Source organism: Dipteris shenzhenensis, chromosome 8 (assembly GCF_047967505.1).
Source record: "Dipteris shenzhenensis isolate YYH24624 ecotype China chromosome 8, Dip_SZ_1.0, whole genome shotgun sequence".
NCBI classification, from domain to species: domain Eukaryota; kingdom Viridiplantae; phylum Streptophyta; class Polypodiopsida; order Gleicheniales; family Dipteridaceae; genus Dipteris; species Dipteris shenzhenensis.
In genome coordinates, this window is record NC_141603.1 from 19102025 (window position 1) to 19128677 (window position 26653).

Genomic DNA, 26653 nt, shown 5'->3' on the forward strand with positions numbered 1-26653 from the left:
AGATGTTGGGTGTCTACTTTTATGGGCTTGAATAGCCTTTGGCATCATAGTTCCAACAACTCGCTGCTCTATGGCATTTGTGTCGCGACTGTTACCATAGGACATCGCTATCAAATCGAACAGTTGAATATGTAAGGTACAACCACCATCATATATATCCTGACCTTGCACGAAACAGGCATAGTGTAGTTCTGCTTGCAAACCACCTAAAATCCGATGCATGACAATCTTCTGAATAAGCCCAAAAGGAGAAAATACTCGATGTAACACATCCAATGTAATAGGATACAAGAGGTTGTAGATGGTAATCGAAAGAGTTCCCTTGGGCTGAAATCCTGCTGTCGTCTGCCATAAAACCTTGGCGTGGTGTAGAGAATGCATTATGGCTGTCTGATTGGACCCCATACTGGGATCAAGTGACTCAAGAGGGGGACAGGGGGGTGCCATGGTGAACTACCACGGGAGAGAGAGGAAGCTTGAATGTATGGCTTTCCTTGCAAAGAAATCCCCAATTTGAGATAGTGGGTAGAACCACCAAAATGTCCATGGAGAAGCTCAAGAGAAAGGGCAATGAAGAAGCTACAAAATGTAGCCTAAATAAGCCCAAACGGGCTGGGAAAGGCCCCAAAACGGCTATGAGAAAGAGGCTGGGAAAAGGGTCCTTTTTTTTTTGGGGGGGGGGGGGGGAGGGGGGGGTGTTCCTAAGTCACCTAAGATAGTTATGATAGACCTAACCTAAGACTACTAGGGCTGTTAGGACACTGACTTAGGCTAACCTAACCCAATTGTTTAACCCTAGTTAGATCTAACCTAACCTAGCCCCCAACTAACTAAACCTAAACCTAACCCACTAACTAAACCTAGCTAGTCTAACCTGACCTACAAGACTAACCCTAGTTAGTACCTTAGACCTTAGTCTAAGGTAGGGAAGGCGGGCAACGGCGGGCATGTGCTGAGCGAAAGGCGACGTGGTGTCGGGTCACGGGAGGAGGAGGACGGGTCGGTCGACGGAGGCAGATGGATAGACGAAAAGGGGGTCGGGGACGAGATCATTTAAGGCGTCCGGTTGGGTCGAAATCCCTTTAAGGCACTTGTGAGGCGACAACGTGAGCAGAGATGGAGCAGGACATGCGTCCACGTGAAGATGGATGTGAGTACATGCATCTACGTGAAGATGCGACACATAAAAAAAAAAGGGACCGACAATGATGCATACGGGAGCACTCGTTGCTCACACCTTTTGGCCCGAAGATTGGCGCTCACTTTTTTTTTTCTCCGTAGAAAAAGTTCCGATGTCAACTTGCCTTTGATTCCATTCTCTTGTTCAAATGACTGAAGGTCTCTCTACTCTTGCTGAAAGGCTGCTGAACCTTCGATGGATGTTTTTCTTCTTCTTCTTTTTTTGGTTCAATGTAGCAGGTCGGGTCACACTCGGTTCTCAAGGCTTGGGAATATATACAGTGAACGCTTGTGTACGGGTTAGGCAGCAATGACGTGGGTGGTAGGCGTTGGTGAACCAGGTCCAAGAAAGGGCTCTGATACAAATGTAGAAAAGGGGTTAGGGGCAGATTTGGAGAAGGGGGATAGACTAGTAGAAGGGGAGAGAGATAGGGAAATAAGGGAGGAGAAGGGGTAGGAGAGAGAGAAAGAAAGAAAAAAAGAAAGTTTATTAAAGTCTTCGGGAGACCGTGAAGGTCTATGAGACTAAAGATAACTGATACAATGAGCATAACGGTGGCGAACGAGCCAGCCAACCGTTTCAACGAAAAAGAGGTTATGAAGGACTGTGTGTCTAGTCCTGATACAAAAAATATGTGTCTACCTCCAAATGATACAAAAAAGAAGGGAGGGGCACCAAAAATGGGGCAAAGGGGGTAGATACTATATACATGTGCAGGTGGTGATCATCAGAGACCAATCATAGAGGGGCCGTCAAATGGGAGGTTGGAAAGAGAGGGAAAGATTGAGAGCGAGTAGGGGAGAGAGAGAGAGAGAGAGAGAGATGTAGGATCGTTAGATGATAGAGAGAGAGCAAGGTGCAAAGAGTCGATAGAGTCTTCATCACGTCAATCTTGAGTAATAGAAAAGAAAGAGCACAAAGTACTTATACCTAGAGGACTAAGTGTCCTAGGTGTCACATAGGACTAAGTGTCCTATGTCGCCTAAAAGGCACTAAAACTATAAGTGCCTATATTTATGCCTACAAGGCACATGCCATGGCCTACAGGGCATCACTAGAACCACCAGAAGATGGCCTACAAACCCCCCTCCATGGGATGGGCTGAAGTATTCTAGAAACATCTCAGAATACCTGGTATTTTCTGGTCATGGTGGCACATGTTCTTCCAAAAGGATATAGCCATCTATGAATGTACAAGGGATGTCACATCATGTAACAAAGGGAACCAAGTGTAAAGCCTGTCGGAAGACTTCGAACTTGGGACGAGGAAGTGCCTTTGTAAACATATCTGCTATGTTGTCCTCTGTGGGAAGATAGGACAACTCTATGTCTCCTGCTGACAACCACTCCCGAACATAATGATGGTGAACTTCAATATGCTTGGTACGCGCATGAAACACTGGGTTACGCGCAATGGCCAAAGCACTCTGGCTGTCAGTGTAGACAATAGTGGAGGATGTCTGGCGAATACCAAGATCTGTAAGTAACTGTCGAAGCCAAACACACTCTACTGTAGCACTGAAAGCTGCCTTGTACTCAGCCTCACAGCTAGATGTGGCAATTGTTGGTTGCTTCTTACTAAGCCAAGAGATACATGAATTGCCAAGAAAAAAACAATTGCCGGTATGTGACACTCTAGTGTCGGAACATCCTGCCCAGTCACTATCTGCCTGCCAATGCTGTGAACTGGGCATGTGCATGAATCTGCTGAGCTGAGATACTGCACACTGTAAGTCCAGGTCTGGTGTGACACAAATAAATAAGGCATCCAACAGCCTGCTGATAAAGAGTGATATCACATGGTGGGCTCCCATCATGAGCTGAGAATTTGAAGCCAGGGTCCACTGGAGTAGAAATTGGCTTGCAATCCTCGAACTGAAAATGATCAAGGAGCTGTCCAATATACTTGTACTGTGACATCATGATACCCCCTTCAACACGAGCAAACTGAAAGCCCAAATAATAGTGGAGCTGTCCCATGTCTGACATTTCAAAAACCTGCTGCAAATCAGCCTTGAAAGCTGCAATATGCTGAGTATCTTGGGCCGTGATGAGCATATCATCCACATATAAAATCAGCACTAAAAAATCAGATCCACTCCCCCGGACATAAAGAGTGGGTCCTATGGGGCTACTCTGAAAACCAAGGGATAGTAAGTGTGCATGAATTTTGGCATACCATGCCCTGGGTGCCTGCTTCAAACCATAAAGGGCTTTTCTAAGTCGGCATACCTTGTTTTCAGAATTAACAACCTCAAAGCCAGGAGGTTGTGTGACATAGACTTCTTCCTGCAGATCCCCACGAAGAAAAGCAGTCTTGATGTCAAGTTGGTGCACTTGCCAATGATGATGGGCTGCAATGGCAATGACACATATAATGGTAGTAATCCTTGATGTGGGAGCAAAGGTCTCCTCAAAGTCAATGCCTTGTTGTTGGGCATACCCTTTTGCAACAAGACGGGCTTTGTATCGATCTATACTGCCATCAGATTTCCTTTTTAATTTGTAGACCCACCGGGTACCAATGGCATGCTTGCCAGGAGGGAGATCTACTAATTCCCATGTGTCATTTTTAGCAATGGATTGTAACTCAGCTCTCATTGCATCCATCCACTCTTTGCTGTCAAAAGCATCTTTATGGCACAAAGGCTCTTCATTGCAAGCTGTAGCAAGGAGTGCACCAGACTAGGTGGATCTAAGGCTAAGGGCCTAATGTAAGAAATGTGCCTAGGGGCAAAGGAAAATTAAAGTATCCCAAGAGAGGGATGAAAAGATGCATTAGGAAGGCCCTATGATGATGACATGTGGCATCTAGATCCATCTGGGGAGATGGGGCTTATTGGAGTTAGTGAAAGAAAGGAAAATGGCTTTTTACGTGATTTTTTTTATTTTCGACTCTCTGTTAGCTCTCATGCTCTAACAGGAATTGGCTGGGAGGATAATCGTGGTACTACTCCCGTGATTCTGTTGTAGTTAGTAGGAATTTACTTAACAGTGACAAGCTTGCATCCTGATTCATTCTCAACCATATTCAGCCACCTCTGAAAGCATGAGAACACTTCTGATTTGGCTTTTAAAGGATATACCCAACAATATCTTGTGAAATCATCAATAAGAGTCATGAAATATTTGTACTCCCCAATGGCATTTGTCCTCATTGGGCCACAGACATCACTGTGCACTAGCTGCAATTTCCTTTGTGAGAGTTTCGGACAATTCTTTTGAAAAATAAACCGATGCATCTTACCCAAAAGACAACCCTCACACACATGTTTGGAAACTGTGTGAGTTTGAGGTACATCATTTGCCATCTGCTGTGAATGTAGCTTTGCAAGAGCTCTATAATTAAGATGACCCATTCTCTCATGCCAAAGATGAGTTTCAACAAGCTGTGAAGCTGAAATAGCAAATGCTTCAATAGAAAGTGTAGCTGAGTGATGATCAAGGTGATAAAGCCCCTTTTGCAAAGTGCCGGTGAGAACTATGGCATTGTCATCACGAAGATCATAAACTAGGCATCTGTAGCCATCAAAAATCGCTCTGAAACCTGAAGTGGCAATTGCTGAAATTGAAATTAAGTAACCAAGCAAAGAACATTTGTCAAAGTGACAGGATGGCTTGAAATGGATGTGAGCTGCACATCTCCAATTCCTTTTACAGCATAGGAAGCATTATTAGCACATGTGAAAGTCCCCCCTTGAGGTGCATCTGCTAAAGAATGAAACAACTGTCTACAAGATGTGACATGCATGGAGGCACCACTATCAAAATACCAAGACTGAGCATCATTAGCAGCAAGGAGTGCATCAGCTTTGGAGGGATCAAATGAGAAATGGACAGCCCATGCCCAATCATCCTAAAGAGCCTGTGCATGTGAAGCATCCGTTGGCTCATGGGATTCAATAGCATGTGAGGCATTAACTGTCAATCCTGCTTTCTTTTTCTCCGAAGCAATGCGCTTCCTGCATTCTGAAATGTCATGTCCAGGCTTGCGACAATAGATGCATCTTTTCTTCTTTGACTTATCTGCTGTATTTTTAGATGCATGGGAGGAATTACAGCTGCTATGCGCAGATTTAGGCTTGCCCATAGGCTTGGAAACCTTGCCTCTTCCTATTTGCTGTGAAGCAAATGCATGATCAGGAATAATGGCTTGTCTATTAGCTCGACTTTGCTCTTCCTGCAAAAGCAAAGTAACTAGCTGATTAAAAGAATAGTGGTCTGGATTACCCATGGCCACTAATCGAAGGGTTGTGGCAAACCCTTGATATGTATCTAGCAGTCCATTCATTGTGGTACTAACAAGCTATGAATTTGGAACCACCTCATCAATGTTGGCAAGTTGTTCCATGAGGTCCTTGACCTTTGTCAGGTATGCATCCATAGCGTCACCTTCATTCATACTAACTTCTTGTAATTGCCTTCTCAAATATGCAACACTTTCCTCATTGCGAATCTAATAGAGAGAAGCCAATTTGTCCCAAGCATCCTTTGCTGTTCTGCAAGATCGGATGTGTGGAATAATGATTCTCTTGCATGATAAAGCAATACATGAATGTGCATTTGCATCTCTTGCATCCCATCTTGACTGTTCCTGAGTTGGAAGAGCAGCAGCAGGAGTACTAGAAGATGAGGTATCTGAAGGAGTACCCCCTGCAGAGGGACCAGTAGTAGAGGCGACCACTGTAGCATTGGCTGGCCTCAGATCAACCCCAGAAACAATATTCCACAAATGCTTTGCAACAAGAATATGTTTCATGAGATAAGACCACATCGGATAGTTGGTGCCATCCAACTTATCATCTTCATGAAGTACGCCAAATAGATCTTGATTGTTCCCAGCCATAGCAAATGTGATACCCTAAAAGAGACCTGAAAACCCAAAAGCCTCAAGGCTATCACTACAAAGAGCTGGCTGTCTAAAAATGACAGCAAATATCTGCAAATTTCCAACCCAAATCAAAGGGCAAATGCAGATCTGACCCAAATGTGACTGTGGCAGGCAATGTTCACTGCAAAAACAGCAAATCTGGCAAAAGCCCCAAATTTAATGAGGGCAAATAGGCCAAATAGAGGGCAAATACAGAAAAGCCCTAAATTTTGCTGAAATTTTTGCAAATGTGACCCAATGTATGATAATCTGACTCAATGTCCTGCAGAAAAGAATCAATGTCTGAAAATCTGACTCAATGTCCTGCAAGTGACTCAATGTTCTCCAATCTGACCCAATGTATTGCAATCAAACAAGAAATTGCAGACCAAATCCCAAAAAGAAAATAGCCTCAAGGCTTGCAACTGTAAAATTAGGACTTATTGTCCAAAGAGTCGATAGAGTCTTAGTCGTCACGTCAATCTTGGGTAATAGAAAAGAAAGAGTACAAAGTACTTATACCTAGACCTAGGGCTAAGTGTCCTAGGTGTCACATAGGACTAAGTGTCCTATGTGGCCTAAAAGGCACTAAAACTTTAAGTGCCTATATTTATGCCTACAAGGCACATGCCATGGCCTATAGGGCATCACTAGAACCACCAGAAGATGGCCTAAAAGAGAGAGAGAGAGAGCGTAGGCAGGAAGGAGGAAGGGAGAGTAGATAGGATTAGATGTCACATCAAAAGGTACGTACAAAGGTGTGGAGGTGGACTTATATAGTCTCCCTCTACTGTATCTCCTTTTTGCCCCCCTCTAGGCCTAAAAATCCCGTAAGCCAAATCAGGCCTAAGCCTCACTAACTTGGCCTGATCTTGGCCTTCATTACACATATTCCTATCGTGGTCACCCTAAGCACTATGAGGCAATTAGAGGCCTCCTTCATATATGAGGAGATGCTTGAGTCCTTGAAGGCCCTCCTAGTGCAGAAACAATGCACAGAAAGGACAGATTCGCCTCAATGTTCTTCTGTAGCTACTGGGAGCAGATTCATACCCCTCTTTTCAAGCCTTTCAAGAGCCTTATAATTCAGGACAGCTGCCCCAAAACTCTTGCAGGAGGATTGATGTGCATAATCTAAATTAAGATCCTGAGCCTGTGGCTTCGCCCTCTCCTCCATAATATCATCCATGACACTCAGATCAGTTCTAGAGGGCAACAGATTGGTTGTGCCAGGAGTCCCAACCTCTCACACTCCTCCTTGCAAGATTGGAAGAAAAATTTGATGTGCATGTTGAAAACACATAATCTGCAAACATTCTCACCATTCTTGTGAAGCAATCATGATAGAAACCATGTTCCAAATAATGATGAGCAAAGACATATGTTCCCATCCATTTTAAGGCCCTACTTTGGTAATTACTGTGTGCTGAACAACACATGGCTAGAGTGTCATCCTGGCTGCTCTTTGCCTTAAAATCAAGGCATTCAGATTAAATACTGACAGCCTACAAGTCTACTGGATCTGCTCCCACTTTGCTGGGGAGGAGTCTCATTATTTTGTTAATAGTGAATTCGTACCCTAATACACAGTGAGATGAGGGTGGCCCAAAGGAAAACCAACTTTTACTAGAGGTTTTCAGCAGTCTCCTAGGTCATCTTACCTACAAGCAGGTGGACCAAAAAAAAAGGTTGAGTTTTATTTACTGGATTGGACAGTATCTGAAGGAGACAGAACCGGAGAAGCAAAAGTGCCTCAAAGTCCATTCCTGCTGTCATTATTTGGAAAAAAAAACAAGGTGAATTCATTAAATGGGCCTGTACTGTGGAAAAAGAGGGCGGAAACCTGAGTGAGAGAGAGAGAATACGAGGATAGTATGGAGGACTCCAATGAAACTGGAGATGTTGTGAGGAAAGTATGAACGACTGGAGTGAAACTGGCGTAGATTCTTAAGCCCAATTTCATTACTAACACCTATCCTTCCAGGACAGGCCAATAAGTCATAACATTAGATAATTATTCAGGTGTCTACCAATTTTCCCAGTTGGTAACCACCATAAATTAAGGATGATAAATATTCAGATAGGATGTTCAGCAATCTGTAGCCATTGCCATCTACAGACCATGCAACTCCAAACCTCTATATGCACAAACCATGAAAGGTTGCACAACTTTATGCTGCAACACTAGAAACTCAATGAGCTAACTAGTGAGCAAAAGCTCATTTAAACTTTTAGATATAACATGTTTTTCAAAAGTAAGCTTTGTCAACACATCTCTTCCAATTTGAATCAGAATGACCGTAAGAACATAACAAGACACAAAAGTAAGATGATAAACAAGACAAATTGACTGAAGGCAACTCAGAAGCTGTTCAACTTACCTGCTGCACTTGAGTCCGTAAAATGGTGAACTGCTCAGCTGTGCAGCAAATCTCCTCAGTAAGAGTGGGGCACAGACTTTGTATCTTTGCAGACAGCAATGCATCAGGCTGAAAATTGCATACCAGAAGGACCATCAACAAAGTGCAACTTTACTTCACAATCTGTTGGAAGCTATTTATCAAAAGTGATCTCCTCAGTGCAGCCAACTATTACTTTATCCATGACATTCAGACACAAAAAGGGTAACCCATGGGGGTTGAAAGCCTCTGCAATTCCAGCCTAGATTACACATCAAATGTGGAAGAAGTACTAAAAGAACATCTGGAGCAAGTACAGTCAAGAGGACTGATCCTCCTTTAAATTCATGCAAATTTTATACAAGCTCTTGAAAAACAACGCGAACAAAAAGTGCCTTTCAAAACAAAGATATACAGAAATTATCTGCACCAATGGAATACAAGTTTATTTCTATACTCCCTTTTTCAAATTGAAAATATCCAATAACAAATACCTTCACTGCTGGTGCAGAGTCTGGACAGTTCAAAGCTTTCCCATCTTCCCGAGCTCCACATATCCCATACATAGCACAGAAATTCTCTTCATTTTTCATCCTGCTCAAGTTACAAGCATTAACATCACCTAAGCGATTTCTGTGGAAAAAACTAGAATTTATGCTCCAAGCTCAATATATACTCATCAATAAGAAATAATAATAACATGAATCTTACCTGCATCCACACAAGAGCACATGCAAACACAGCCATATATATACACAGATATCTGTGTGAGTGTGCATGTGTGCATGTGTGTGAACACGTGCACATCCCCTTGTGTGTTGGGAGGGTTGCACATGTGGATCTCTCTAGTGCTTACTTAAATACGTCAATTAACTGTGAGTTTTGGGGAGAGAGAGTGAGCTGAGAGCTTAAAGCTTGAAAGCTTGATCATACTGATCTCTCCTGCATGCAACTTCTCTCTGATGTAGTGATAGTGAACCTCAATGTGCTTTGTGCCAGCATGAAACACTAGATTCTTTGCCACTGCAATGCAACTCTGACTATCAGTGAGAATTGGAGAAGGACTCTCCAATGACAGATGAAGATCAGCAAATAGACGTCGTAGCCAGACACATTCAACTGTTGCTGTGAAAGCTGCCCTGTACTCAGCTTCACATGATGAGGTAGCCACTGTAGATTGTTTCTTGCTCAGCCAGGAAATGCAAGATTTACCCAAAAAGAAACAATTGCCACTAGTGGACTGCCTAGTGTCATAATCACCAGCCCAATCTGAATCACTATAGGCATGCATCTGCAAGTCACCCCCCTGGGAAATAACAAGCCAAAAGACTTCGTGCCCTGCAAATAACGGAAGATGCGCTTAACTGCCTGCCAATGCATAGTTTTTGGACTGTGCATATACCTGCTCACTTGAGATACTGCAAACTGAATATCAAGTCTAGTGTTGCAGAGATATATGAGGCATCCAACAGCCTGACTGTAAAGTGTGGCATCAACTAATTCTCCTGCATCATGCATTGTGAGTTTCAGCCCCGGCTCCATGGGAGTGGCTATGGGCTTACAATCATGTATGTTAAATCTGTCCAAGAGTTTCTGCACATACTTGGACTGAGACATAACAGTGCCATGTCTCTCTTGAGAGAACTGGATCCCCAAATAAAAGTGAAGCAGTCCCAAATCTAACATGTCAAAGTTGGTCTGCAAATCAGCTTTGAAATCTGCAATATTATCTTCATTGGACCCTGTGAGCATTAAGTCATCGACATAAACAAGGATGACTAAAATTTCCCCCCCATCCATCTTGATGTAGAGGGTGCTCTTAGTAGGACTATTGTGCAGCCCCTTGCTGGTCAAAAAGGCATGAATCTTGGCATACCATGCACGAGGGGCCTGTTTCAGCCCATACAAAGCTTTGTTTAGCTTGCATACCTGAAGTGCATTTGCTGTAATTTTAAAGCCTGGAGGTTGTTTGACATAAACCTCTTCCAACAAGACTCCATTTAAGAAGGCTGTTTTTATGTCCAACTGATGAACATTCCACTCAAAATGTGCAGCCATTGCAATAACAGATCGGATGGTGGTCATCCGGGATGTAGGAGCAAAAGTCTCCTCATAATCTATGCCATTTTTCTAAGCATAGCCTTTAGCACCCAGCCTTGCCTTGTATCTGTCAATGAGCCATCTGGCTTCCGTTTCACCTTGAAAACCCATCGTGTGCCAATGGCATGTTTACCTGGTGGCAAGTCTACAACATCCCAAGTCTGATTTTTCTTAATGGACTGCAACTCATCGTGCATGGCATTCATCCGATGCACATTGTCCTTTGCTTCTTCGAATGTTGCAGGCTCCTCCTCATCGAGAAGAGTACCTGCATATGCTGATTCCACTGAATTAGCACCTTCCATGTGCCTTGCTGCACTGCGAGTCCTGCCAGGTAATGGAGCATCAATCTTACTCTCCCTGAGAGTCTGTAACAGCCAGTTTGGGACTGTTTTTGCTGCATGTATGTCTGCAGTTTCTTGCTGAACCACCTGTTCCACTGCCTGTGGAGGTGGCAAGACATCTTGTGGCTGAACTGGAGCATCGGGAGGTGGCTGTAAATTCTGATATATCAGCAGGGGAACCCAAGGCAATGGGTAGCAACCCCTCAAAAACATCCTCTGAAGAAGAAGGCAAATGAAATTCAGCTTGAGTGTGAGCTGAATTTTCTGCAAATATCACATCTCTACTGACAATGATCTTGCGTGTAGCAAGATTGTAGAGATGGTACCCTTTGCTTTCTGCACTGTACCCAACAAATGACAACTTATGCCGAAATTCAACTGGCACATGAGCATATGCAAGGGATCCAAAGACTCGGAAATGATCCACTGAAGGCTTTCTCCCATTCCAGACCTCATAGGGAGTTTTTGTTTTCAAAGCCTTAGTGGAAGCCCGATTTAAGATGTAGTTGGCACACATCAGACCTTCAAGCCAGAATTTGTGAGGCATGTGTTTGCTTTTCAGCATACATCTGTCCATCTCCATAAGAGTTCTATTTTTCCTCTCAGCTTTGCCATTTTGCTGAGGAGTCAGCCTCACTGTGAGCTGATGCATAATACCCTTGCCTTTCAAAAAAGCATCAAAATCTGCAGACAAGTATTCCCCACCTCTATCTATGCGCAATGTCTGTATCTTGAGTCCAGTTTCATTTTCAATCATGGCTGAAAAGTGTTTAAACACCATGAACACTTTTGATTTGCGCTTCAGCCCAAAGACCCAAGTGAAATTGGAGTAATCATCAATAAAAGTAACAAAGTAGAGATCACCACCCAATGATGGAGTCCTCATGGGACCACAGACATCACTGTGTATAAGCTGTAATTTGCGGACAGCTTTAACTGAACCATCCTTTTTGAAGGGGAATCTATGCATCTTGCCTAAAATGCACCCTTCATAGGCATGTGGAGGAGGTATCTCAAGAGGTGGCAATGCATCAACCATAGAGTGCTTCTGAAGTGTCATCAAGCTGTTGTAACGCATGTGGCCATATCGGGCATGCCATAATTCTGCATTCTGCATGGCAGCAGTAGGAGTAGAAACTGCAAGAGCATGGGCTGCTCTTTTCTCAAAAAGATCAAGCTGAAAAAGCCCACGCAGCAGAGTACCACATAATCTCAAGGCAAATTAAGCACAGTTGTCATCCTCAAAGATGACCTGAAATCCAGCCCTGTTAAGAGTGGACACTGAAAGGAGATTTTTGGTGATACTAGGCACATAGAAGACATCTGAAAGTCTGAAAACTGAGCCATCAATGGCGGTAAGCTCAACTTCTCTTGTGCCACGTACTGAATATGACGAGTTGTTGGCACAAGTGACTTTCTTACCAACAGGAGGTGGATGCAAGGAAGTAAAGAGACACTTCCTAGAAGTGATATGCATGGAGGCACCGCTGTCAAAATACCAAGTATTCAGTGTTTCATTGACACTGAAAGCTAATGCATCCGTAGAGGGGTCATAACTGTAAGTCAAAAAGGCATATGTATCATCATTACAAGTGGCTGTACTATCCCGAGCATCTGGAGCAGCCAGCCTAGAATCTGAAATGCAAGATAAAAAGGCATAATCCTGTCCAACAAAGTTGGCTGCAGCATCCCCACTGTCAAATGCATGAGGAGCTGAATCTGAAACAGCCATACCGGAGCTGTTTTTCTTCTCTTTTGCAAGCCTTTTCCTACATTCTACAATGTGATGACCTGGCTTTTTGCAGTAATGGCAAAAACCCTTCTTCTTGGGCTTACTTGCATCATTTTTAGCCTTTTGTGAAGGCTGTCCTGACCCACTGGAAGGCTGATTTACTGATGTCTTTGCCTGTCCCTTTGTTTTTGACTTGAACTTTGAGTGCATAGCTTGTTCACCTGCACGTGAAGCCAAGTTTTTCCTGGCCTGCTCTTCTTGAAGCAAAAGTCCTATCAACTCATGAAAAGTGAGAGGATTTGCACCCCCCCTCAATGATAAGTTCAGCGAGGTATGAAAGCTGAGATAAGACTCAGGAAGAGAATTCAGAGTGGTGGTAATCATCTCTGAATCAGGAATAATCTCATCTATGTTCAATAATTGCTCTCTAAGATCCTATAGCTTTGTGAGGTGGACTGACATGGAGTCACCCTCTTCCATATGTGTATTACTTAACTCTCTTTTCAAGAAAAATACCCTTGCATCATTCCGGGCTGCATACATGCTTTCTAAGATATCCCACGCTGCCTTCGAGGTCTTACACGACCAGATATGCGGAATGATAAAGCTTTTCACTGAAAGAGAGATGCATGACAAAGCTAAGGCATCCCGTGAATCCCATCTCTTCTGTTCTGGAGTAGTGGCTATAGCTGCACCAACAACTTGTTCTACAGCTGCACCCTGTGCACGACCTCTTCCACCTCCTTACTAAGGAGGGGTATTAGGTGCCATACCTGCAGGTCGGATCTCACCCCCATTCACATAATCCCATAAATTGCGAGAAATCAGAATATTGCGTACCATAGAACTCCAGAGGGAGTAGTTGGTACCATCCAACTTGTCTTCTTGTGAAAGACCACCGAACTGGAAATCATTCTGATTTTGCTGGGCCATATCTGAGAAAGAGATCTTAGCAGATACAAAACTGAATTCCCTTACCAGGAATGAAATGCACAACTCCCAAAAAACACAGCCAAGCACTGGCTGTAAATGCAACTCAGATTTCGGCACTTGCACTGTCAGAAATCTGTCCAAGCATCAAAAACTCTCCAGAATCTGCCAAAAGTGCTGCAAAACACTTCAAGAAAGGCAGTATGAACTGAAATCTCCAAAATTGCTCTCCCAACATAAAAGCCCCAAAATAGGCCCGAAATTGCAACCAGAAAGGGGCAGATTGATCAAAAGTCCCAAATTTCTTCAAGACATTGTACTGCAAAATTGAAAGCCCCAAATTTCGAGCTTGAAATTGCAACCAGAAAGGGGCAAATTTACTAAAAGCCCCAAATTTTGCAATTATCTGCAAAGTCCCAAATTTTGTCTGCAAGATTGCAAGCAGAACCAAAAAGCCCCAAATTTCTGAAGCAGATTCTGCAACTTGATTGCAATGTCTGCAACAAACAAGATGCCCCAAATGTGCTCCCAAAAACTAAGCCAAACAATGGCTGTCTGCAAAATGTGCCTGCCAAAAATCACCTGCAAGGAAGAGCTTGTGCGCAAGTACAACCTGTACGGCCAGGTACACACTTGGAGTAAGAACCGTACAACTGTACGGCCGATGGTGTACGGACACTCAACAATGTATGGACCAGTTGTACCGAATGTCCTGCAGATGTACCGCGGTATGGACAATCAACTAGTACGGATAGAGTACAGTCGATGTACGGACAAGCAGATTCGGGATGTAAGGAGAAGTACAAATGTACGGCCAACTGTACGGAATCAAGACCTGTACGAAAGCAGTACTACGATGAGATTGCAGGTGCGAGCTGTACGACGCTGGTCTTGATGTACGGTATGCGCATGTACGTATGGTACGATTGCATGTACGAGCTGTACGGCGCTGACGCAAAAAGGTACGGCGAACGTACGGACAACGATCAGAAAGAAAACGCAGGTACGACGAACGTACGGACGATCATGATCAGAAAGGAAGCGCAGGTACGGCGAACGTACGGACGATCACGATCAGAACGGACAGCGAGATTGCAGGGAGATGTTGGGCTAGAGCTGGAGGTAGAGAGCATGAGCTAAAGGGAGCACGGAGCACGGAGCTCTTGAACCTACTCTGATACCAAATGTGAGTTTTGGGGAGAGAGAGAGAGAGCAAGAGAGTGAGCTAAGAGCTTAAAGCTTGAAAGCTTAGTTGCAATAGAAGAGTGTGAGAGTACAACTGAAAGAGTGAGAGATAAGGTTTTGTCCCAGTGACAAAACCTTAGTAGTCACTAACCATAGTTAGTGGACTAACTGCGGTTAGGGAAAAAAACCTCTTAAAGAGGGAAAAGTGCCCCTAACTAGCTTATTAAATTGCATTGGTCACTGCTGAATTATATCTATAATTGTAACATTAACAAAAGAAAAAGATAACAAAAGATAAAGAAGAAAGGAAAATGTGACTACAAATAAAACAAACAAATCAAGAAACAAAAGAGACCAAAAAACAGGAATAAAATCTCTCCCTCTCTTCATAATGGCCGAGCAAAGGATCATGAGGGGCTATGCACTGAGCTCATTGCATATGGGATTAACCTCCTAGCCCCGATCTTAGCAAAGCTCTTTAATGAAGCTGTTTGTTTGGGGTTTCCACGCACCTAGACCATTAACACTATCTCACCCATCCACAAGGCAAGGGATCCCATGAGCCCGGAGAACTACAGGACCATTATGATTGGACATGTCATGTCCAAGGTTTATGCATCAGTGCTTGATTCCGCAGTCAACAGATTTGCAGAGTATCGAGGACTTAGAGCAGCAGGACAGGCCGGATTCCGGCGTGATCATGGAACCATGGACCACATTCTCACGCTCAGATGTATCATCGAGGCGGCGAGGGCACGGAAGCAGTGTTGCTTTGTGGATTTCTGCAAGGCATTTGACACGGTTTCGAGAGTCCGACCTTATACAGCGCCTACAAGATTTGGGTTATGACCAAGAGATCATTTGGGCTGTCATGGCACTTTACGAGAGAGTTTTAGGCAGAGTCCGGGCAGGATCTAGGTGGATAGACGAGATCATGAGCACTATCGAGGTCAAACAAGGGTATCCATTATCACCTACCTTGTTTGGCCTCTACATTGACGAGCTTGAGACAGTGATGCAGACACAGGGGGGGTAGGACGGGCACGCTGATCCGGATATTGCTTTATGCAGATGACGTGGCTCTCTTGTCTTCCTCAGCAGAGGGGCTCCAGAGACACCTTGACGCACTATAGTCCTTTTGTGAGTCTCATGATTTGAAGGTCAACCTGGGTAAAACCAAGGTCATGATCTTCAATACATCTCGAGCCGTCATGCGCCAAGAGCAGTGCACATTTGATAGGTCACCTGTTGCGATAGTTTCATAATACACTTATCTTGGGGTTGTCTTTTCCGGACCCATCTTCACTATGAGACCCGCGATGCAGGCACGCTTGAGCAGAGGATATACCTAGATGAATCCAGGAACATTCCCAAACTCATCCTCTAAAAACACAACATAGTGCAGTTTCAATCTCATGATAGTCACTCACAAGGTTGAAAACCATAAACTCCATCATGCATAGGAGGGACTAGCTATTATGCCATCCCCACTGACGTCATCAGCGCCCAACAGTGGGTGTAGACCATAGTATAAAAATATGCTCTCACACATACAAATCCACACACCCGCACATACTTGAGCATCCATTTATATAAAGTCTTCATACTGAGTTTCTGTCGGCACTTCGGAGGTGAAGGGCAGAGTCAACCATGATGAACGCTTAAGCTGAGGATGTGCTTCATTGGCCAGACTAGAGAGGCAGTGCTTCCGCTCGCACTTTCAAGATCCACGGACCAAGGGGTTGCTTTTTGACTCCTTGGTCCGTCCAACGGGGATGTACGGCAGCCCATGTGGGGGCCAGACTTGTCGGATAGAGAGTGGGTCCGTGTGGAACGGCTACAGGTCTCATGTTATCACGAATGATTCGTGGTAAGCCATCCGTTCATTCACGTTGAATTTGGGTCACCCCCATTACAGCTAGATGCTGCATTTCAAATCATCACGTATTTGTACCGAGTCAGGGAGTATGGGGATTACACCTTTGGGCGTAGTAGTCTACCATGCCTAGCTCTGTCCTCTTCTATGGCACTTACAGCAGAAGGGGACCAGAGGTGCTGGTATGCACACACAGAGAGATGGTTTGAGCGACTGGGGCTCCACATGGATAGACTATCTCCCTTCCAGTACAACATGGATGCTCCGTTTTCTCCCCTCTTATCACACGAGGTCAACCACGTTATCCGTGAGGATCTATTACAGCTACACACATTTCGGACCTAGTTGGGACCGAGTGAGCTCCCAGTGAAGCTTAGCTTCTACACAGATCACTTCTTACATATCACAGTGGAGGGTTTCATTGACCCACCAGGATACGCAGAGATTTACCTACCTCACTCACTGAGGATCTCTCTTGGGCAGTTCCGGGTCTCTTCACATAGACTTCGTATCGAGACAACAGAGCAGAACGACTACCCACGGAGAGGCGCATATGCACATTGTGTGATATGCAGGAGGTTGAGACAGAGGAGCACTTCGTCTTGTTTACTATGAGATCCGAGGGCGTTTCTACTACCTCTTCAGAGATATGCCACAGGAGAAAGAGATGGATCAAGCACAGCGACATGTCAAAGCCTTCTATGCATTTGAGTCGGCCCGAGACATAGTGGAGTAGAGGATGAGGAGATAGCCGACATGAAGGTAGCATGGATCAACAGGAAGAGACGAGAGGTAGCGGTAGAGCCAAAGACACAGAGACCACACATGACACAGAGGCTAACTAGGGCATGCACGATAGAGGTCCAACCCCTCCTCGCTCTGCTTAGAGGGAACCCCCTGAGCCGAGGTGCCACTCTTGATATGGGCCAGATATCATGAAGACCACACACCCTTGCCATGGCGAGAGACAACTTGATAGACAAGATATCTTCATGTCCCAACAGAGAGTCACCATGGCACTATGATATGTATTCCCAACGCTAGTTTTGAATACTTGAGTTTTTTAGTTTTTTTAAAGATTACTAGCATAGCACTCAGTCAAGGCCTTACTGCGCCCCTTGCCTCAACCCCAATGGCTTGTAGGAGTTACCTTTTTTATTGTACTCTGTCTCATAGGCCCATGAGGCCTCCTAAAGACCTTGATATCTCTCTCCCTCTCTCTAACGCAATCTTCCAGACGATTATTTATCTTCCAAGGGTATGAGCCTTACCTAGGGAGGTTACTGAGTCATCCATACGACTAGCTAAGAGAGGGGTTTGCATGGCCAGCTATGCGCGCATTTCTAGATGGTTTGACAGCCAGAGTATTCAAAAAGACCACTACCCCCCCCCCTTTCAGGACAGCTTGGATGCCCCTGATCTCTTGCTTCCACGGGATGAGATCAACTGTATTATATGGTTGGACCTAGTCCACTTTATAGGTTTCGGACTAGGAGGGGGGGAACACGAGTTCCTCACCAAGACCTAGTTCTACCGCGACCACTTCTTCTTGAGAGTATTGGAGGATGGAGTGATAATCAGACCTTAGTATCTAGAGGATGGGCGGAGTCTCACATGCCCTCGGGATTGCCATTTGACATATGTGGGTCTCATCCCATCAATTGAGGATCGAGGCAAGAAGAGCCATAGGTACACCTAGAGAGCAGTGGATTTGCAGACTATGCACTTTAGGAGAGATAGAGACAAGGGAGCATTTTCTATGTACCTGTCCAGTTTACTATGAGATCTGAGGACGGTATCACTGTCTCTTCTAGAAGAGACACGGTTTCAAGCCTCTCTCCCTCTCTCCCCTGATTCACTTCGAGGACTAGGCCTCTATCTAATGCGACAACATACAAAGACCCTATTGCGTCATATCAAAAAGCGGGAGGGGACAGCACCGTAGGACATAGGGGTGGATCGAGCTCCTTGCCACGTTACATATTTCTACGCATTCAAGTATGCCCTTGGACATATCGAGGAGGAGGTGATAGATGACATAAGGGCAGCATGGGTCAGTGGGACGAGAGGACGAGGAGGAGGGATTCAGCCGGAGACAAAGGAGCCACACACGATGCAGCGATAGACCAGAGCACATACGATGGAGGTCCAGCCCATCATAGCTTTACTCAAAGGAGACCGTCCAACCAAAGGTGTCACTCTCGATATGGCTCACCGGATACAGAGACCACGTAGACCACTGCCCTGCCACAGCGTGAACGACCCAACAAACACAGATGCAAGATATTTTTGCAGCTCACAGGAGAGCCACCATGTCACCTAGCTATGTGCTCTGACTTTGAGATTGAGTATTAGCTATTAGCTTCTAGCTACAAAATTTGAGTTTGAGCATTTGAGCTTTTGAGCTCAGTTTAGTATAGTACTCAGTAAAGGATGTTAGTGAGCCCTTTGCCTCAGCCCATTGTGGCTTGTATGAGTTACCCTAATATTGTACTTTTTCTCAAACGCCCGCGAGGCATCCCGAAGACAGTAATACCTCTCTCTCTCTCTCTCTCTCTCTCTCTCTCTCTCTCTCTCTCTCTCTCTCTCTCTCTTCTTACTCACTAAGATAGGTATGATATCTCTCGAAGGAGAAGCTTTATGCACTTTCATAGCCTACCTCAACAAGGTGGAGAAGATGGATGCCAGTAGGAAACCACACCAGGCAATGGAAGCAACAGGAATCACTTGATGGCATAGAGAGGGGATGAAATGGATGGAACTAAGGGGCATAATGGCTCCTGATATGCCACAAGATGCATGTGACATCAAGGAGTTAGTGACACAGAAACTGCTACAGAAACTTTGGCAAGACCCGGGGGCAAAAATGCAGTTCTACAAACAGAAAATTAATCCGATGGACAGCTATAGGATACAAAAATACCTCGGGAACACATTTCAATGCTTGAAAGGCATTTATCTCCAAAATGAGCACCAGCTCACATGATCTAGAGGTGGAGAGGGGCAGGTGGACAAGACCCAAGGTCGCAAAAGAGGAAAGAATTTGAAATATGCCCCACCAAAGAGGTCAAACAAAATGTGCTCCTAAGATGCCGCGCCTAAGCGCACATAAGAGAAAACAATAGGGACAACAGAAGAAGAAGCAATTTAAAAATCTATTGGAGCAACCAACCAAAAACCTAGGAAGCTACTTAAAAGAAACCTTGGACCACCACAACAAGATACTTGGTCTAGCACTCAAGCTAGCTCAATAAGTACTCAGCACATAGCAAGTTTGTGATATTTTCTTTGACTAAACTGTAAAAGGCCACTGTTTCTGAATAGGGACCACCGATCCCATAGACTCTTAAGGGTCTCATGCAGACTTTTAACACAATCATATCATACCATCTCTCTCTCTCTCTCTCTCTCTCTCTCTCTCTCTCTCACATATGCAAAGCACATGATTGATTACATCAAGATTGAGGATGAGTCTCTTGAATCGGATTACATGATTGATTACATCAAGATTGCAAGGATGCAAATAGAGCCTGGAACACAGCAAATACAATAGAGAAGAAGGGCAAGGCTCAAACATATAAATAGGTGGTAAGGGACAAAAAAAGAATAACAGGTACAACAAAAGAATATATCTCAAGAGCAAACAGCTTGAGAGCTTTGAGAAGCTGAAACAAAATCCCATGAAGTTTTCTCTACGCGACAACAAACCCAAAGAGAGGAAGGCACAATGGGAATACATGACACGATTTGTCAAAAGCGCCTACGAAAGAGATGGGGAAGAAAAAATCAACCACAAAAATGCTATCAAAGAAACAAATGGAATCATAAAGGAGGAAGACATGAGAAACGGTCTGAAAAAGTTAGTTAATGGGAGCAGGCTCGTGCTATTCATGACGAGGCTGATCTCATTCAGGGACTCAAACAGGATATCTTGCAGCTTGACAGGAGGTCAACGCCATACACACAGTCCCAAGGAGCTTAAGGCACAGATTGCGAGCATGCAATCTGCAATTGAGGAGACTTTCGGATGAGTCGACGTGGCCAAACGGGAACCTGCAAGGGCAACCATTTCGGCTACCCTTGTGGAGCAGCTGCAGAGAGCCAGTAAGGCTCTCGACATCAAAGTCTGTCGGATCCAACGCACTGAGGCTACACCGATGAAAGATGTGACGGCCTTTGTGGCCACTACTCTGTGTGTAGCTGAGCACAGGATCGAGAGGGCATGGCGGGTGGGGAGAGACCCCAACCGAGAGCAGCCCCTGATCACACGGTTCCATGACGCTCAGGCATGACTTTCGGCTTTACGGCACAGGTCAGTCACACGAGACCAGCCAGCGATCTCCATGAATGAGGACCTCACCCCACTACGAGGTGCTCCCTGTTGCAGCAGCAGGATCAGGCCCACAAGGAGGGCAAGTGGGCAGTAGTACGAGATGGACTACTTCTTACAGGCCCCCATTGGGCATCAACGCCCCCTCCCACATAGGGAGGCAAGGTCTATGAGACTCAGATCTCCGAGACCCTATCCTGCACCATTTGAAACTGTAATAATACCTTATGGTCAGAACCACTGAACTTCTTGGAATCCTATACAGGTCACGACATAGTCTTTTACAAAAAGACACATCAGAGTCCTGAGTGCCCACTACCAGTAGTCAGCGGGGCACATGGGAGTCTGCTTCCAGAGATGAGACTAGGGACACAAGGGGAGTACAAGGATAAGGAGAAGTAGCAGTTCTCTACACATCCACCCTTTTGGGAACCATTTCAGTAGAGCAGAGAGATACACATTCCAGGTTTCTTTGGATCCGGGATCTGTTTGTTGCAGTATGCTACTTCCCTCCCGAGACCTCCCACTTTGCTAGAGATGTGCGAGATGAGGCTAAGACATCTCCATTTGCAGGCCTTTATTAATCCACTGTTGACTTCTCGAGCCGCAGAGAAGTCCTCCTAGTTGGGGACTTCAACGCAAGGACAGGCGCCCATCAGATACCACTCCTTGACTTGAGGGATGATTCCATTCTACTGCTAGACATTGACCTTGAGGATGCATGTATGCTATGGGTTGCGGCTGACAGATGAGGTCCAGTCACATCTTATGGGCAGGGCCTATTAGACCTCGGCAGGATGCATGATCTCATTATTTATAGCGGTCTTGACAAATGGCCCGCCTCAGGTGGTCTCACATGTTTTCTACATGGGGGAGGTTCTAGCGTTGTTAATAACATCATGGGATCCCCTGCCTTCACCCATCCACAAGGAAAGGGATCCCATGAGCCCGGAGAATTATAAGACCATTATGATTGGACATGTCATGTCCAAGATTTGTGCATCAGTGCTTGATTCCGAGGTCAGCAAATTTGCGGAGTGTCGAGGACTTAGAGCATCAGGACAGACTGGATTCTGGCGTGATCATGGAACCATGGATCACATTCTCACGCTCAGATATATCATCAGTAGAGGGTTTATTGTTGCTTTGTGGATTTCTGCGAGGCATTTGACACGGTTTCGAGAGCTTGCCTCCTACGACGTCTACAGGATTTGGATTATGACCAGGAGATCATTTGGGCTGTCATGGCACTTTATGAGAGTCTCAGGCAGAGTCGCTAGGTGGACAGATGAGATCACAATCACTATTGGAGTCAAACTCAAACAAGGGTGTCCTTTATCACCTACCCTGTTTGGCCTCTACATAGACGAGCTCGAGACAGTGATGCTGACATAGGGGGGGATGGTTTCTCTCTTGCAGACACGCTGATCTGGATATTGCTTTATGCAAATGACGTGGCTCTCTCAACAGAGGGGCTCCAAAGACACCTTGACGCACTACAGTCCTTTTGTGAGTCTCATGATTTGAAGGTCAACTTGGAAAAAACCAAGGTTATGATCTTCAATACATCTCGAGCCGTCATGCGCAAGGAGTAGTTCATGTTTGATGGGTCACCTGTTAAGATAGTTTCATCATACACGCATCTTAAGGTTGTCTTCTTAGGACCCATCTTCACTATGACCGCGATATAGGCACGCTTCGGTAGAGGATACGCTTCATTGGCCAGAATAGAGAGGCAGTGCTTTTGCTCGCACTTTCAAAATCCACCCAAGGGGCTGCTTTTTTACTCCTTGGTCTGCCCAGCGGGGATGTATGGCAGGGGGCCAGACTTGTCGGATATAGAGTGGGCTCGTGTGGAGCAGCTACAAGTTCTCATGCTATCACAGATGATTCGCAGTAAGCCATCCGTTCCTCACCAGATCATTTAGGCTGAGTTTGGGTCATCCCCATTACAGCTAGATGCTGCATTTCAGGTCATCACGTGTCTGTACCGAGTGAGGAAATATGGGGATTGCACTTCTGGATGCAGCAGGCCACCATGGCTAGCATTGTCCTCGTCTATGGCACTTTCAACAGGAGGTAACCAGAGATACTGGTATGCATGCACAGAGAGATGGTTTGAAAACTGAGGCTCCACATGGATAGACTCCCTCCCTTCCAGTCCAATATGGACGCTCCGTTTTCTCCCCTCCTGTCACACGAGGTCAACCAGGTAATCCGTGAGGATCTCTTACAGCTACACGCATTCCGGGACCGAGCAAACTCATAGTGAAGATTAGCTTCTACAGAGATCATTGCTTACATATCACAAAGGAGGGTTTCATTGACCCACTAGGATACACGCAAATCCACTTACCCCACTCACTGAGGATCTCTATTGGGAAGTTCCGGGTCTCTTCACATAGACTTCGTATTGAGAGTGGCAGGGCAGAGCGCCTACCCAAGGAGAGGCGTATATGCACATTATGTGACATGCATGAGGTTGAGAAGAAGGATCACTTCATCTTCACGTGTCCTATTTACTATGAGATCCGAGGGCGTTTCTACTACCTCTTCAGAGAGAGCTATGGAAATTTGTCCCAATTCCTCTCCTATCCAGATCAGAGATGCTTGGCAGGCTTCATTCATGAGGTAGTCAAGCACCGCGAGAGGATACTTCGATCATCACGGAGACAAGAGCAAACTTCTTTCTTGGCAGATCCCTCTCAGAGCTCTATCACGGAGTTCTTTCAGCCAGATCACTTGGACACCCACGAGATGAGGCCTCGACATGATCGTGACCCAGAGCCAGTGACTCGACAACTCAGACAAAGGGTTGACGTGCAAATTACACTTGGGGATATCCCCTCCCTGTTTAGTATGGGAGCCCGACCGACAAGGGTTATTGTAGCCCTTGTTAGGCGCAAAGCCATGACTAGGAGACGTCACAGGGCCGCACCCATGAGTGGCCGACAACACTCTATCCGATTTCATGCCTCCATTGCCTCATGCACCCTGATGTCCTGATGATGATGATGATGATGAGATTGATATGTAGTCAACCACTGACATGACTATGTTGTACTTAGTACTTAGTACTACCATTCTGCATTGGTGTGGACGCTCGTTTAGTAGCTCCACGCTCACAGCTCGCTTGTACCACGATTTTCAGAGTCTCATAGACCCATCGGTCTTCCGAAGACTTTAATAAACTCTCTCTCTCTCTCTCTCCCCCCCCCCCCAAAAAACACACCCCCCAAGTCAAAGTAAGAACTCCGACTGGGTGGACAAGGGAGATCATGAGCATGATTGGGATCAAACAAGGTTTTCTATTATCTCTCACCTTGTATCACCTATACATCGACAAGCTCGAGACCATCACGACTCTAGGAGGAGAAGGATATCCCCTACCTGGCTCGTTGATGCCAATTCTACTATACGCACATGGCATGGTCCTATTCTCCTTGGCTAAGGGCCTCCAACAGCACTTGGATGCACTCCAATCTTTCTGCAAGACACATGATTTGACGGTTGACCTAGGTAAAACCAAGGACATGATCTTCAACACATCCCAAGCAGCCGTGCATAAAGAATAGTTTTCCTTTAACGGGGAACCAATGGAGATTGTTGCATCCTACACATACTTGGGGTTCCCTTTTCACGCCTAAGGTATATGCTGCACTAGCCGCACTTAAGCACCAGTGCATTCACTCACATTTTCAAGACTCCAGGACCAAGTCTCTTCTCTTTGACTCACTTGTCCTCTCAGCGGGGATGTAGGTAATCCCTTGGGGGACAAACTAGTTCTAACAAGTGAGCAGAGGCACTGGTATGCTGGAGAGGGTGGGGAGGAGAGATTTATATAGGGGCTGGAACAGCCCCTGGACTGGCTGACTGCCACTCAGCAAACCTGCTGCACCACCTGACTGGCTGCTGGCCAACTGGCCTGCAGCCTATAAAATGGCCCACTGCGGTAATTTCCCAGACAGTGGGGTGGCTATACTGCAGCCTCAATAAGCAGGGCATAACAGACCTCACACTGCTGCACCCAAAAAAGGGCCTAACAGCCCTGATAATCGATCCAAAAAAGGATACTCTCCCTCCCCAGGTGCCTGCCCCTTAACAGGGCATAATAACACCATTACAAGATCTCCCCAGGCAAGCCTAATGTCCACTGATGGGGCTCACATGCAAAACTGCCTTATTTCAACAGTATGGCCCTTCCAACATGCTTGTGTCTCATGCTGAGTATGCCATGGATGCAAATAAAAATCAAGGCTCCATTTTTGCAGCACTACAAGAAATGCCTTGTACTCAACCATGCCATCAAGCGTTGTACTAAGCCTCTAATGCACCAAATGCTGAGACTGGTTGCGTTGAGAAAAGATGCAACCCAGTGCAAGCTGTAACGTCACATGTGCTAGCATTATCGAAGACTACAGTGACTTCCAGCTAGATAAGCATTGTAAGTTGTGAATGCGATTTCAGCCCCATTCTGTGGCTGCAAGGTAGACTCATTGTTGATTTCTTGCCTTCAGTTAATGACTTAATTCACATTGATAGTTACCCACCAGACAGCCACTAGCCTAACCGACTGTATGAAGGTGTGGGGACCGTATAGGCAGCCATCCCACCCCCACTCTTTCACTCCAGCCCTGGGCATGGTGGAGGTATGATCAGGTGGAAAAAGGGGCAGCCCTAGCAAGTCTGGAAGCTCACCTCAGTGTGGAGCCTCATTCTTCAGCCCTTGGGCCATAGTGGAGGTCTCCTTGGTAGCTCAATTCAACTCACATACTTTCAGGCTTCTCTTGTAGCAATACATAAATACTCTCTTCAAAGGGAGGGGCTGTTGTTGCAACATAGATTGCTGTTATATCCCTTCCCCTTTTCATAATGGTATTCATTTAAGCATATAATTTTACCCTATTTATGCAAGTTTAGCTCCAAGCAAGCATGGAATTAGAATCCAAAAGTACAGTCTCCATGCTAGTACAACCATAGTTCACCATCATCTCCATCATGATGTGCCCAAAATACAGCAAGCAAGATGCATTAAATGGAGGCGACATTTATACAAAAGAACTTAATGCATCACCCTCCCTTGTGATGGCTTACTTGGACAAAAACGAACTTCGCATTCATGCATGTCATGTATCTAGTATCTCTGTATGTGTTTATGTATGTATCTATAGATCTACGTGTATGTCCATACTTACAAACATGTCTATGTCATGACAAGAGAAGTCACTCATACGTGATTAGTAGACATTAAAACATTAGAATATATTATACGTGAATGGTGTAACATGTATTTGTATTTATTATGGACAACGGCCGAATTATTATGAAGGTGGATCATCTGAGTAGATAGGGCTAGTCGAGCTGGAGCCATTACTTCAGAGACGGCATCAAATTTGGACATGTAACACTTACTTTATTAATAAAGATGTGCACCCACGTGTCTAGGTCATAGGGGCAATAGGAAGCAAAGGGTGCATTGAATGGTAGATGCATGGGTCATAGGTTAAGGGTAGGTCTAAATGGGAAGATGGAACTTGAGTGATCTCAAGGGATATTAATGAAAGGGTATCACCCTTCATTGTGAATCTCACATAGCATTCTCTCTATTCACCTTGCATTCACCCGCCATCTCTCTTCCACCTTGCCTGTAGGTCGAAAAGAGAGACAAGTACTCTCACAAAGGCATTCTTCCCCCATTGGAGGGCCA

General features: G+C 45.2%; 1 protein-coding gene across 2 annotated transcripts in view; it reads right to left on the bottom strand.

The window, feature by feature from the left end:
- LOC147899223 (uncharacterized) overlaps positions 1-26653 on the bottom strand; it is a 182350-nt gene that overhangs the window by 148701 nt on the left and 6996 nt on the right. For both annotated transcript variants that reach the window (XM_087377635.1, XM_087377636.1), the window contains 2 exons: positions 8944-9043; positions 8432-8539 (listed from right to left, as the gene is read on the bottom strand). In XM_087377635.1, the coding sequence (XP_087233761.1) occupies positions 8432-8539; positions 8944-9043 (208 nt within the window). The remainder of the gene's footprint in view (positions 1-8431; positions 8540-8943; positions 9044-26653) is intronic.